This window comes from Cebus imitator, unplaced genomic scaffold (assembly GCF_001604975.1).
Source record: "Cebus imitator isolate Cc_AM_T3 unplaced genomic scaffold, Cebus_imitator-1.0 Scaffold110, whole genome shotgun sequence".
In the NCBI taxonomy this organism is placed as follows: domain Eukaryota; kingdom Metazoa; phylum Chordata; class Mammalia; order Primates; family Cebidae; genus Cebus; species Cebus imitator.
This window is the reverse complement of record NW_016107425.1, coordinates 78907-95066: the sequence shown is the minus strand read 5'-3', so window position 1 is coordinate 95066 and position 16160 is coordinate 78907. Positions and strand designations below refer to the sequence as shown.

Genomic DNA, 16160 nt, shown 5'->3' with positions numbered 1-16160 from the left:
AAAAAAAAAAAAAAAAAAGAATTTATCCTAAAAATATAATTGAAAACATGCAAAATAACATATGTGTACTATTATTCACTGTGGTATCATTTATAAATGGCAAAGGGTTAGAAATAATCCAAATGTTTATTAACAGCTGACTGATTAAATACACTCAATATATCATACAATTAAATTTCTGAAGCTATAAAACAGAATGAAGGAGGTCTTCGTGTACTGAATATGAAATAGTCTCCAAGATATACTAATAGCCAAAAAATGCAAGATGCAGAACTGTGTGCAAAAAGGGAGCTAAAAGAAAAAAATATATGCCTTTACACACATGAATTTGTATAGGCATAAAATGTCTCTGGAATAATACAAAAGAAATGGACAGTGATTGATAGCAACTACTGAGTAGCTAGGGAAAGGGATAAAAGGGAAATACTTCATAGAGTCTTTTTGTACTTTCTGAATGTTGGAAAATGTGAAAACACTGCTTACTCCTTCCCAAATACATTTTTCCTTCTCTGTAAATTTAATTGTTGCAATAATATATCTATACTATTGAAAACTCAAGAAGTAGGCCGGGCACGGTGTCTCATGCCTGTATTCCCAGCACTTTGGGAGGCCGAGGCGGCGGATCACGTGGTCAGGAGTTCAAGCCCAGCCTGGCCAACATGGTGAAATCCCGTCTCTACTAAAAATACAAAAAACTAGCCAAGCATGGTGGCATGCACCTATAATCCCAGCTACTTGGGAGGCTGAGGCAGGAGAGTTGTTTGAACCCAGGAGGCGGAGGCTGCAGTTAGCCGAGATTGTGCCACTGCACTCCAGCCTGGGTGACAGAGCAAGACTCCATCTCAAAATAAATAAGTAAATAAGTAAGTAGACGAGTAAATAAATAAAAATCAAGAAGAATAAAAAGATATCATTAGCAAAAAAGTCTCTCCACCATCGTTTCCTTTCTATTAAATTCTTACATTCACTACCCCAACATCTACAACTAGACATAATTTATGTATCTTTCCAGAGTATCTTATACATACAAGCAATATAAATACCACTATTTCTCCCCTCTCTGAATTGCCTTCTTTTAGTTATTCATCTTTGAGATCTTTCCATGTAAGAATATAGAAAACTTCCTCATCTTTACTACAGAGTATTCCATTGCATGAATAAACCACAATCTATGCAGCCAATTTCTCATTGATGAATGTTTAAGATATTTTTATTTTTTGCCATCCCATTACGTATAGTCAGCTGCCAACAAATCAATCACATATTATTATAAGAAATGTCTCTAGTAGAGTATTGATGGTTAGATTGAGATAAAGGGAGTAGAGTAAGCAATATTGTAGTAGTTTTTATAGACTTAATACTAGAAAATTACCTATAATTCTCAAAAAATGTTTTGTGTGACAAGGAACAGCATAACTTGGGTCCAGATGCTAACAGTGCAGGGTCAGGGTCGAATCTAAATGTTTTCAAATTCTGCCTGCTTTACTTACTTACGCGGTGTGAATCTTGAGCAAGTTACTTTATCTCTATGTTCCTGCTTCCTTGTCTATAAAGTGAGGATTGTAACAGCTACCTCTGTTATAATGAAGTTTAAATGAATTTAAATGCAAAGCACTTAAACAGTGCTTAGCATGTAGTCAATGTAAAGTAAATGCTAGCTATCATTATTTTTCATGGGAAAATTATTTTGACAGAAGAAGAAAAAATAATTAAAGGAGATATATTAATGTTCTTCAACTTTTATGGAGGTGGGTGGGGGCAGATAATCATAAGCCCCTGTAAGAATCTTATAACTATTTGCTTCCAATAAAAATGCATATACACAAACTACTTTACAAACAATGTTACGGAATTTAAAAGTTACCTGAAGCTGCTCTATTTAGAATTTCAGAGTTAGAGAATAAATGAGACAGATTCATTTAAGAAGTGAGAAAAGATAAGGGAACTATGTAGGTTACTATTATTAGTCCTAATATGGTAGTAGAAATAGCGCTAGCTTAAGATATTTAACTAAATTAGGAAGTCTAATAGATTACTGTGGAGAACAAGCTTGCTGTGTTAGAACATCTACTAGTTACCATTCTTATTTCCTATGCTTAACAAAATGTTTGATTAAAAAACGAACTGCTAAGCTTGAGAGTCTCCAGACTTTTAGAAATAACTGAATTTAGCAGGACAGCTGAATGTCTAAGATTAATGTTCCAAAATTCCAGTTAAGTTTCTACATTTTAGCAACACATAGAAAACATAATTCTTAAATGATTCCATTTATAATAGAAGTAAAAAAAGCTATGGGAAACATAGAAGCATTTTTGGGGGTGGGGGAAGGTTGGGGTGCTACCTATTACTTCCACGACTCAAAATAGTACTGGATGTGCACTACGACAACAGAGAAATAAAGACATAAAAAGGGACATACAGTTTTCAGATTATATGATAATTATATAGAATACCTAAAAGAATAAAAAGGCAAATTATTAGAACTAATAAAAAACTTTGGCAAGGGGCCAGTCACAAGACTACACAAAAATCAGTGGTATTCTTACATACCAGTAAAAAGTAATCAGATAATGTAACAGAAGATATCATTTAAACAGAAATCGCAACCATAAAGCTGCTAGGATGAGCTTTATAAAAAATGCTCCAGACTTAGACAATTAAAAATTTCTGTTAAAAGTGTTGTAATCCCAGCACTTTGGGAGCTGAGATGGGCAGGTCACTTGAGGTCAAGAATTTGAGACCAGCCTGCCTGACCAACATGGTGAAACCCTGTCTCCACTAAAAAGGTAGAACATTAGCTGGGTGTGGTGGTACACGCCTATAATCTCAGCTACTTGGGAGGCTGGGGCACAAGAATCGCTTGAACCCAGGAGGCAGAGGTTGAAACAAGCTGAGATCGTGCCACTGCACTCCAGCCTGGGCAACAGAGTGAGACTGTTTCCAAAAAAATAAGTATTAAAAGACCTGACTAAATGAAGATACAAACCATGTTCAATGTCTTAAAATTGTAACTTCAAGATAATTCTAATCTAACATCTTGTAGAATTTGGGAAGTAACTTGACAAACTGATTAAAAAACATATGTAAGAATAAAAACTCATACACAGCAAAAAGAAAAAAAATTAGTCAAGAATAAATGGATATTCACACTATCAGATATAATGCCTATGATAAAACCACAGTAATTAAAACAGACTGCTACTAGTTTACAGAAGCAAATAGCTCAATAGTATACAATAAATAATCCAGAAACATAAAAATTTGATACCATGAGAAATCAGTCCAAAAAGTCAGATTATTATATTAATTTACTCATAAATAATTTGTACATAGTGTTGGAAAAACAGTCTTATCAAAGATAGAAAAAAATTAGAGCTTTACCTCATACCACACCACAAAATAAACTCTAGACTGAATTAAAAATCTAAATGTGAAGATAAAACTATAAAAATAATAGACAAAAATACACAATAAATTTATAATTTCAGGCTGGAAAAGATTTTTTAATTTTTAATTTTTGTGGGTACATAGTAGGTGTATATATTTCTGGGGTATATGATGAAAAAAGATCTTTAAAACAAGATTCTAAAAGTACAAGTCATAAAGAAAAAAGTAATAGTTCTAACAACATTAAACTAAAAAATTTATGTTCCACAAAGGATACTATGACTAAACAAACAAAAGCCAGTGAAAAGCTATCTACTATGCTTAAAAACAGAATGAAGACAATCACAGACACCCACTTATAAAAAATGGCCAGACTAGGAACAGAAAGTATACAGATGGAAATGTAAATGGCTAAGTATGTGAATATATCATCAACTGCATTTATAATGAGAGAAATGCAAATTAATTTAACCAGAAGCATATGCCTTGTACTCAACTGACTGCCAAACATTACACACCAGCTAAGAAGAAGTACTGGCAAGTATATGGGGGAAAACAAGAATCCTCTTGCATTGCAAATGGGAATATAAACCATGAGCAGCCATTTAGAAAAACAAATAAGCAGAATGTACCCTATGGCTCCCACAATCCCATAGCTGGTACAGGGCCTAGAGAAACATTGTATTAAAGAAATATTTATATTAAAATATACAAAACATTAGGTTCATAGCAGCAGTTATTTTGCTTCCACAGAAGCAAAGAGTTGGAGGCAGCCTAGATGTTCATCAATGAATAATCAGTAGAATGTGGAATAAAAATATATTGAAATACCACAGCATGAATATGCTGGACAAAGAGATGATTTATGTCCCAGGTAGGACAGTGTGAGACAAGATTTATGTCCCAGACAGGACAGCATGAGATTTCATCATGTTACTCAGAATGGTGTGCAATTTAAAACATATGAATAGTTTCTTTCTGGAATTTTCTGTTTAATATTTTCAAATTGCAGTTAACCATGGGTAACAAAAACCACAGAAAGCAAAATCACATTTAAGGGGGTACTACTATATACACAAACAAAGTAAGATTACACAGATGACAGAAACTAAATAAAAGGAGAATAAATTTCCATCTAAAGCTCTGATCTCACTCTTCTCACTTCAGTTGAACAGGTCCACCTAAGGGATTCAACTGCCCCCTCAACCTGAATATACACAAAGTACTTTCATTCACTTCAGCCCCCACACATCTGCCCTGTACTTCCTCCTTCTATTAACTTTTTCATAAAAGTTCAAGTCTCTCAGGCTCAAGAAACAAGTACAATGTGACTCTTCCTTTTCTCTTGACTCTCACACATTCAACTAGTTGTCAAATCCTATTTTATCTCTGAAATCTATAATCGCTCTCTAGCCTCTTCTATTCCTAACATGTCCTTTCCTAACTGGTCTTTCTGTTCCCATCTCTCAATTCTTCACTCTCCACAATCTGTTTTATACTAGAATGAGGTTTTATTCTGAAACAAAATTTTAGACACAGCATATTTTTGTCTAACATCTTTCAATGGTCCAAATTCCCTCATGTGAAATTCAAGATCCATCAAAACTATATTTTAATCTCTTTCTTTACTATGTCACACCGTTCCTTTTTATGCACCATATTCAGTGTATTTCTTTGTTGGTCTAAGCACATATGTGGTACTCCACTACAGGCATTTCTGTATACTCAAAACACCAGACCAACTTTCAATGCCCCGCTCAAGACCTCCAGGCACTTTCCAACTTATGGGCAAAAAATACTTCCTCATAAAAACAAATGACAAAATAAGCCGTAAGGTAACAAGAACAGAGAGAACCACAGCCAATGGCCTTTAAATGTGAAATAAGCACAGCTCATGAAATAAGCTGATTTTCTTTGGTTAATCTTCTCCATGCTTGAGGATGCTCATATGCCAAAAAAGAAACATACTTTTTTAAAATGTAAATTTTAAAAACTGTGAAAAAAAATCTAATGAATGATTATTTAAAAAAATTTATTCAACATCTTATAACTCTAAAAAGAATGTTTTGTTGACAAATATGCAGGATTTATCTTGAAGCACTCGATAAAAATCAAAGAATTCGAACTATTTAATGTAATGGTAAATTATTTAAGAAAGAGGTAACATAAAACTGCTTAATTGTGATATACTGCAGGATTCAAAGGCCATAAATATGATAAATGTTTAATTCCTATACCAAATTCCCTAGAATTGAATGGCAGATAAGTCAGGATCACATTCCTATAAGCACACTTTGAGTTTACTTACCTTTTGCTTTCCTACCCTGTCACTTTCTTGACTACTCATATTGATCCACAGTTTTATGAAATAGATTAAACCAGCGATAATTCATTCACCCAAGTTTTAATACAACTGGCTACAAACTGAATACTGTTATAAATGCTGTCATATCTTCAAACAATCAGTTTTCTGACCAACATAACTTTTAAAAGAATATTATAAGCAGATGATGTTAGGGATATAAATATCAGTAAGATTGAATCCCATGATCTTATTCATCAAGTACTGGGCATGCATTATCTTGATCTAATCCAAAACTGCTCAAATATCCAACATTAGTAGTAATATGATAAACATGGGTGGATGTTAACAAATACAAATATAACAAAAATAGTAAATATCCTAAATATTTATTCCTTTAAGCTAGACTAACATATATTCATATGACAGTTACATATGTACTATCATAACAGTATACTCAAAAAATAAAATAGCTTAGTATAAAAACAAGGCTCCCTATTGCATATCCCAAATTATACCTGGCAGCTAGGTAAATCTTCCCCAAAAAGGTGGTGCTGAAGAAGGCTGGTAATTCTGAGAAAAGGTAAGCAGAAGTCCTGTAAGTATTTTTCCATGAATTCCGGAGACCAAGCAGTGGGGTTAACCTAAAGTTAAAAAAGAAAATATGAACGAGTCAGTCTATAATCAATAAAGTCTTTAAAAATTACATTCGTAATGGCAAAATTTTAAATTTTTTTTACTAAATAACCGCTATATCTGATTTTAGCAAAAGCATACCATTGCACACTCCTGAGTTCCTTCTTCATGGTATAACTTTCCTTTAGATAGTTCACTTATCACAAAGCTCAGTAACACTTCATAAGACTTTTCTGCATCACATGCATTCTGGAGAAAATTAAAATATTAGTTACACTGGTCACTGAAAATTATAAAAAATTTACATTGGAAATAATTTTTAATGAGAAGAGTAAAACTGTGATTATATTACTTTTCAAGCATATGAGCTTCAATTCTTCAAAATTCAGGTAAAATTTTACACCTCTGGATTCACAATGAAACTGGGTAGGTGGTCAAAGCTATTCCAATACTTCTTTAAAAGACAGCAGATAAATTACATAATTAAATGTAAATGAACATATGTAAGTCATATTTTTTGGCCCAGTAATTCCCACCCTTGGGAATTCTTCGTAGAGATATAATCCAAAAGAAAAAAAATAGCTATATGTGCAAGACATCCACTACAGCACTGTTATAGCAATAAACTAGAAATGACCAACGAAAGTGAGGCTGTTACCTAAATAATGGAATGCCAACATAAAAACATTTTCCAAGCAATGAGTATGACAAATTTAAGCTGTACAAAAAAAGTTTACAATGTGAAAAGAGCCAAATTAAAAAATATATAGTTATTATAGCAGTATAACATATGCAAACAATAGAAAAAATATAGACCACAAATTTTTTTCATTTACAATTTCCCTCAAATGTCTTTGAGGATTTATTAAAATAGTATACTATAAAAATAGAATAGGACAATATACTTATTACAGACTATGCAGATAATGACATTAAGTCACAGTCTACAAGTTGATCTTAGTGACTACTTCTATTTTTATAAGAAAGGAAAAATAATGCTTTTTATGAATTCAAATTTATTTCAGATTTATTTATTTCAATAAAATCTTTATGCATGAAATGCACCTCTTTTTATATTCATGGAAATACAAAGTATAACATGCAAATTACCATAAAATGTAAATTGGGATAAAATAATAATTTCTATGATGTCTTTTATTCTACTTATTAACTATACATTTAAAATCCTAATGGCTGGGCATGGTGGCTCATGCCTGTAATCCCAGCACCTTGGGAGGCTGAGGTAGGAGGATCATGAGGTCGAGACCAGCCTGACCAACACAGTGAAACCCTGACTAACATAGTGAAACTCCATCTCTACTAAAAATACAAAAATTAGCTGGGCATAGTGCCTACAGTCTAAGCTACTTGTGAGGTCGAGGCAGGAGAATCACTTGAACCTGGGAGGAAGAGGTTGTGGTGAGCTGAGATCATGCCACTGCACTCCAGCCTGGGCAAGAGAGCAAGACTCCGTCTCGAGAAAAAAAAAAAAAAAAAAAAATCCTAAAATATAGGAAGGGATAAACATCACAAAATTAAGTTTAACCTAAACTTTTAAGGCAAGATAGTTTGGACCACATAATTTATTATTTGATGATACTTGTTTTTTCTATAGTTCCTCATTGTGTCATTCATGTTACTGTGCTCTTTCCAACTAGACTGTAAATTCCAAAATATTGGGAACTATGCTTTTTATTTTCCATGTGTCCCTCTGCATAACAAAAATCTGAGTAAGAAATACCTGCTAATTAACTGATAAGATTTGTTTTACTAATACTGAAGTTATGGAATATTGGACCTTGGAACTTGCTTGGGTGTGCCTCTTTTGATAATCAGTTCTTTGCATTATCTTTAAATTACTCCTGTGCTTTCTGTCATGTTCACTCAGCCATGTAGTATTATGTCCTGACTCTAAAATATACAAATGACTCTGACTCTGCAATGGTTCTCCTTGTATCACGTGACTCACCCCACCCTTACCTAATTAATCAACAGTATGATTATTGGTTAAATATAATTACCTAGAGATTACATATAATTCACAAGAATCAATACCGAATTAAATATCAAAACAGCAATGTATCATGTTTTTAAAACTGATTTAAGTAAATTATCTCTTAAAATAGGCAGAGTTCACCTAAACCCAAACACTATCATAGATTTGTAGAAAACTCAAAATACTACCATAGATCTGCTATTTATTAATCAAGGTGGCATAGTTGAGTTTCTCTAAATATACAATTCAGCCTAAAAGCTTCCTAAATTCAATATACTTTTTTGAGTAAAAGATTCAAAGAGTACAACAGAAAAGTATTTCTGTTCAGATCAACTAAGTAAGTCACTGAGTGATACTAACTTTTAAGTCATTATTATCAAATACTTTCAAGCACTTATTTTACATATGGCAAGTTTTATATCATATCAGAAAGTTAAATATAACATAATGTTCACTGCTTTGTATTGAGAAGCCTTCCCGATACAAAGTATTAAGAAAACATACTTTGTATAGGCAATCTTTGAATAAACGAAAAAGTAGGCTTATGAAGCTTAAAAAAGATGGTTTCTGAGAACACGGATGAAAGACTTAAAATTGAGATAAAAAGAATCCTAAGGGGGAGGTGGCAAAAGTATGCGGGTTAAAGAGTCAAGAGATTCAAGACAGTCTGTGCCGGGTAGAGAACTTTGTCTAAATTATAGTGCTTCTTAAACTTTTTGAAGTGACCGAAACTTTCAGTGTATTTTAGATGCTATGACATCACACCCCAGCAAACAAAACAACAAAATCTATCCAAGGATCCCAGATTAAGAAATTCTAGTAGGCTGGGCGTGGTGGCTCATGCCTGTAATCCCAGCACTTTGGGAGGCCAAAGTAGGAGGATTGCTTGAGGCCTAGAGTTCAAGACCAGCCTGGGCAACACAGCAAGACTTCCTCTCCACAAAAAATGGGAAAGTTAGCCAGGTGTGGTGGTGTGTGCCTGTAGTCCTAGCTACTTCAGAGGCTGAGGTGGGAGGGTTGCTTGAGCCCGGGAGTTTGAGGTTGCAGTGATCCATAATCATGCCACTGCACTCCAACCTGGGCAACAGAATGAGACCCTGTCAAAAAAAAGAAGAAAGAAGGAGGAGGAAGGAAGAAGGAAGAAGAAGAGGAAGAGGAAGAAGAGATGGAAGAAAGGAGGAGGAGGAGAAAAGAAAGAAAAGGAAAAGGAAAAAGAAGGAAGAAAAAAAGAAAAGAAATTCTAGTATAAAGACTCTTAGTAGAAATTCCATTGACCAAAAAAGTATGATTTATATTAACTGTAATAATGACTTTTTCAAAACTAAATCTCATTATCAAATTATCCCCTCAAAAAATATATAATACCTATATTTTTATTACCATAGGCCAGAATAGATCTGGCAAAAATACGTTTTCATTACAATTATTATGCCAAACATAAGCAATTAAAGAGATGAGGCAAATCAGTGAAATTCAATAAAGTAAGGAAGACAAGAAGGAAGAAAAGGGGTGAGATAAGATGTAAATAAGAAAGTGAAAAAAAAATAAGAGGAATCAATGATGCAGAAATCTAAATAGTTACAGAGGTCACAGTGGTATATTTCATCACTCATAAATATGTTGTCTCTCAGTTTCCATGACGAATGGGTTCCAGGAACCCACCTTGGAAACCAAAATCCACAGATGCTTAAATTCCTAACACAAAATAGTGTTTTACAGTATAGTTGTTTGTATTACAAGTATTTACAATCTGTGATGTATCTAAATGTTTATGTCTATTGTAGAAAAAGCTAATAACATGTAGTAAACCTACGGACTATCATAATTTTTAATTTTCTTTCACTAAAGAAAATTATGTACTTATATAGCTATAAATTAATATACTAATATATATTTATATGGCTATAAGCCAATATACTTCTAATTAATGTTCTGATAAGAATCTGTCTCATATAAAGTATTTTATTAAGTGTTTTTTAAAAATAACAATTATGAGGTTAAGAAAAAAACTGGACCAAAAAGTTAACAAAATTACATCATGTTCCTCCCTTCATAGATTTACAATTGTTAATAAATAGAGTTAGATACAAATTGTATCAGCAAATTTCTTAAATGTGTAATTTTAATGATTAGACAGCTTACTAAGGAAGCATATTTAAATGGCACAACACAGAAACCTAATATACCTGATTTGAATACTATTTGAATACTAACAATCCAAATAACAGAGATTGCAGTCAGCAAAATTAAAAGAATATTTAGGAAAAATAGGCTAGGCAAGGTGGCTCATGATTGTAATCACAGCACTTTGGTAGGCCAAGGCAGGCAGATTTCCTTTAGTCCAGGAATTTGAGACCAGCCTGAGCAACATGTTAAAACCCTAGCTCTACCAAAACTACAAAAAAAATCAGCCAGTTGTGGCGGCACACGCCTATAATTCCAACTACTCGGTGAGGCTGAGGGAGAATCCCTTGAGCCCAGGGGGTTGAGGCTGCAGTGAGCCCTGATCATACCACTGCACTCCAGCCTGGGCAATAGAGTAAGATTCTGTCTCAAANAAAAAAAAAAAAAAAAAAAAAAAAAATTAGGAAAAATAAAGATAATTACAAAAAGCAAAACTATCCAAGAATTAACCAGGAACCAGCCGAAAAAAATCTTTCAAAAACACAGAAATTCATTTTGAGAATTTAGAATAACAGAATTGAAATAGAGGGGCCCTTATAAATCACATGGTCCAAACCTTTCATTTACCTTTGAGAAAGCTGAGACTTAGACAAGTTATGCTTTGATTAAAAAAGTAACATCTCTATTTAACGACAGGAGATTGGCCTTGTACTTGGGTTTGATGGCCAACTGACACATAATCCATCATTATCCTTAACCCATAATTAAGATATAGTGAACTTTGTGATGATACCATATTAAATCTACACATAATAATGATTTGAGAATAAACTGATAAGTTTATTGTTATATTGCATACATTTTATGTATTTATTCATTATATAGAATACATTTTATGTATTTATAATTGGTTCTCTCTCCTTTGATACAAGTAGATATGATTTTAACAAAAAAAGTTGTAATGAGTGTTAAAAACCCCTTAAGACTGTGAGTCAATCAAAAGGTTCAATTTATACTACACCTATTATATTTTTCCTACCAACTTCTACAAATAAACACTGAAGCAATTTTCTTTTTTCTAATTCTAAGCTGAACCACTCAGTCAGTTCTTTGGTTCTAAAGCTCTATAGCATCTCATTTGTTCTCAAGCTACTGAAAGTATTTACATTTAAGTAACATAATTTTTCTAAATGGTTTGCATAATTTTGCTTAAACTGAGCTCCTTTGAGTTTGCTAAACTTGTATATATTCTAACATGAAAAAAGGTAGTATTTTCAAGAGGCATAATTAAGAAAAGGCTAGAATTGGCCAGGCATGGTGGCTCACACCTGTAATCCTAGCACTTTGAAAGGCTGAGGCAAGCAGATCATGAGGTCAGGAGTTTGAGACCAGCCTGGTCAACATAGTGAAACCCCATCTCTCCTAAAAACACAAAAATTAGCTGACCATGGTGGCGGGCACCTGCAGTCCCAGCTACTAGGGAGTCTGAGGCAGGAGAATTGCTTGAACCCAGGAGGCGGAGGTTGCAGTGTGCCGAGATTGTGTCACTGCACTCCAGCCTAGGTGGGACTCCGTCTCAAAAACAAAAGAAAAGAAAAAGCTAGGATTTTAAATTTAGAAGTACACATCAAAAGCTATCTTGGATTGTGATTGGGGATAGGGACAAAAAGAAAAAGTGGCAAATAAAATGGGTAAGTCTGTAGATATTTTATCATCTGTTCATTATGTTAGCACAATTTATTTAACTTCTCTAAGTTTAAGGCTTGCAACAAAGGCAAAACAAAACTGCTCAAATATAAAGGGATAAAGGAGGAGGTTTAGAGACAGCTACAGAAGGCCTCATTGTTCTTTAGCCTGTAGGTGCTCAATTTACAATTAAAATACCAGTAACTCATTTTGTCTTTTAAAAACCTACTATTATTCACTCAATATCCCCAGCTTCATTGACTTCACCTACCTGCTAAATGAAAACCTTAGAAAGAGACTAACCTTTTTGAGAGCTCCTTCATGTTTCCAGGATGACCTATCTTCTTCGCTGCATTTAACTGAGAGTGCCACAAGAGCCTGTGTGTACAGTAGGGTAAAAAGTACCTTCACAATGCAGGTAAAGTGATCTGCAAGAGAAAAAAATCATTATTTCTTTGGAATTTAGATATTTTGTACTCAAGACAGTTTTACAAATATATGCCTTTTCTTGCATATGTAACTGGTTTTAGTTTTCAATACTTAATCATTTTTTCGTTTGTTTTTAAGACAAGGTCTCAATCTGTCACCCAGGCAGTGCAGTGCCTGGAGTGCAGTGGCGTGATCACAATTTACTGCAGCCTCGACCTCCCAAGCTCAAGCGATTCTCTCATCTCAGCTCTAATCTGCCCCTCCCAAGTAGCTGGGACTACAGGCATGTCCTACCACGCCCAACTAATTTTTTATTTTTTGTAGAGATTGGGTCTCCCTACGTACCCCAGGCTAGTCTCAAGTCCATTGGGCTCAAGCTATCCTCCCACTGAAGCCTCCCAAAGTGCTGGGATTACAGACCTGACAGCCTGAAATTATAATGTACTATGATATTTGCTGCCCAACGGATCTGGAATTATGAAAGCAAAATTCCTCTATTCATCCAGAGGATATGTAAACCAGGAGCATTTAGCACAGTGGAAAGGGTGCTCTCTTTCAGACCGGAGTGCTAATGCCATTCAAACTTGGAATAGCTGTGAAACCTTGGCAAATGCCCTTACTGGGCTTCAGATGCTCAATAACAATGTTTAGGAGTCACAGTGTTTAAAACCAACACATCATCTACCCCTATAGGATACACATCTTAACAAGGATAATATTATATGGAATATTACATAAATCTTATAAAGTGAAAAAAAAAAAAAAAGAAAAAAATCCCGATATTTAGGTTACTATTTTGGCTTCAGAGTTTAATGAAGACTATAGCAGTAAGACTGGGCAACACAGCAAGACCCCATCTCTACAAAAAATTTTAAAAATAGCTGGGTGTGATGACAAGCACCTGTCATGCTAGCTACTCAGGAGGCTGAGGCAGGAGGATTACTTGAGCTCAGAAGGTCAAGGCTATAGTAATTCAAGATCATTCACCTTAACTCCAGCATGAGCAATGGAGTGTGACCCTGCCTCAAATAAAGACAAAAATAAAAATAAAAAACTATAGCAATACAAAACAGTAGTAACAATATGTAAAGTGCCTGGCAGTTTCTGGCACATATTAGGTACTTAACAAATGGAAGCTTTAATATTGATAATTAACATTTATATTTACCTAATAACTTAGCAACTTTCTTCAAGTGTCTCATTCAATCCTCAAAACAGTCTCAAATGGATAACTGAGCTTCAGAAAGGTGTGCTTGTGATATCAAAGCTAATAAACACCCAGGTCTGAACTTGAATCCATATAAATCATTTTTCTTCAGGTTCAGTGTTCCTTCTGTTATACTATACTCCTCCCCTAGTAAATGGATACTACCATTTAATCAGTTGTTGGAGTACAGAAATTCTTGACAATTTCTCCATTAAAATAATCACCAAGTCCTGTTAATTCTACTTTTTAAATATCTCTCAAGTCAATTTCAACACTCTGGACCAGACTTGCATCCTTTCTTGCCTAGACCTATAATCCCAGCTAAAGTGGCTGTGTTGGGGGTCCCCAAGACCACTGCCAGGTTTGATGATTCACTAGTAGGACTTATAAGACTCAGTACAGAGTCATACTCATAGCTGTTACGACTGGAAAAGGATAAAAGTTAAAATCAGCAAAGGGAAAAGGCACATTGGGTGAAGTCCAGAGGAAAATTCCAGTCTTCTCCCAATAGAACCACACAGTATGTGCCAAACTCCCCCAGCAACAACAAGCTGTGACGGCATGTATGAAATGGATACCAGGGGATCTCATTAGAGACTCAGTGCCCAAGGTTTTTACTGGGGTCATGCAGGTACTCTCTTCCTGGTACATATAAAAATTCCAGACTCTCAAGAGGAAAGCAGGTATGTTCAGCATAAACCACACTCTTTGTACAAACAGTTCAGGCATAGCGTGCCACTCGTATCAATTCTGGGAATAGGAGCTCTCCTGAAACCCAAGTTCCCAGAGGCCAGTCAAGGCCTAACCTTGCAAGAGGCCTTTCAAAGGACAACAGTCAGGCCTTCTATGTCATTCTTTTTCAGCACAGTAGTTTATCTGTATCACCTCTCAGCTCCCTGCAATCTACTTTCCTTATTCTAGCCAGAATGATCTTTTATTTTTCCTCCAGCTTTACTGAGTTATAATTGACAAAAATTATATTATTGAAGGTAGACAATGTAGTTTTGATATAAGCATACATTGTGAAATGATGGCCACAATCAATTAACATATTCATCATCCCATATAGTTACATGTCTGTGTGTATCTGTGCGTGCTGAGAATACGTAAAATCTCTTCCCTTAGTACATTTTAAGTATGCTAGAGAATACTATAGCTACAGTCACCATGTTGTATATTAGATTTCCAGAACTTATTCATCTTATAACTGAAAGTACGTACCCTTTGACCAACAGCTTCCCATTTTCCCCAACTCCCTGTCCCATGTGAACCTCCTACTCTCTATTTTGACTTGTTTAGATTCCACATATAAGCGAGATCATGCAGTAGTTCTCTCTCTGTGACTGGTTTATTTCATTTAGCACAACATCCTATGGGTTCATCCACACTGTCACAAATGGCAAGATTTCCTTCTTTTCTTAAGGCTAAATAATATCCCAGTGTACTTATATGCCACATTTTCTTTATTTATTCATCCACTGACAGACACTTGGGTTGTTTCCATATCTTGGCTATTGTGATGAAAGCTGCAATGAACATGGGACTGGAGTGCAGATATCTCTTTGAGATACTTCTTTTACTTCTTTAGGATATACACCCATAAGTGGGACTACCGAATCACACAGTAGTTCTATTTCAGTTTTTTGAGGAACCTCCATACAGTTTCAGGATGCCCAGAACAAAGGAAGAACAATGAGTCAACCATCAGAATAAGTCAAGTTAGAGAAATATTTAGATGACAGAAATTATAGGATTTGGTGGACCTTTGGAGGTAGAGGGTGACGGTGGCATCTCATAGATGGTAGCAGCATTGACTAAAAAGTAGAAGAGAGGATGAGAGCAGACGTGAATAGAAGGAATATTAACATTATATATACTGAGTTTGAGGCATGTCTAAAAATTCAAGTCCAGAACTCACTGGAGAGTTGCAGTCTAAAGCTAGAGATTTGAGCATCATCAGATAATAGGTGTAAAGTTATGGGAAAGAAGATAAAACTGTTAAGGAAAACGACGGGAATTGAAGAACAATTCAAAGAATGGTAAGAGAAAGAAGAAATTTAAAAAGAGCCTGAAAATGGGTACAAAAAGAGATAAAAGAACCAGGAAAGGATGGTGCCATCAAAGTAAAGTATTTCCATCATTTAATTACATATTTTAATAAGTGACAGACATGACAGAATTTGTCTATTATGCACAAACAAAAAAATCCTAACCAGAGAGTCATTAATATTGTGTAAAAACATCACTCATGTATAGCTTCTTCTTAAACTATACACATATATATTTTTCTTTTACTAAAAAGAAGTAATGTGGCCGGGCACAGTGGGTCACGCCTGTAATCCCAGCACTTTGCGAGCTGAAGTAGGTGGATCACTGGAGGTCAGGAGCTCGAG

The 16160-nt window shown here is 34.7% G+C and overlaps 1 protein-coding gene across 2 annotated transcripts in view; it reads right to left on the bottom strand.

The window, feature by feature from the left end:
* The window catches only part of LOC108310948 (E3 ubiquitin-protein ligase UBR3), a 99646-nt gene that overhangs the window by 13549 nt on the left and 69937 nt on the right, over positions 1-16160 (bottom strand). For both annotated transcript variants that reach the window (XM_017538155.2, XM_017538157.2), the window contains exons 9-11: positions 12435-12559; positions 6467-6574; positions 6208-6333 (exon numbers count right to left, since the gene is read on the bottom strand). In XM_017538155.2, coding sequence (XP_017393644.1) covers positions 6208-6333; positions 6467-6574; positions 12435-12559 — 359 coding nt within the window. The remainder of the gene's footprint in view (positions 1-6207; positions 6334-6466; positions 6575-12434; positions 12560-16160) is intronic.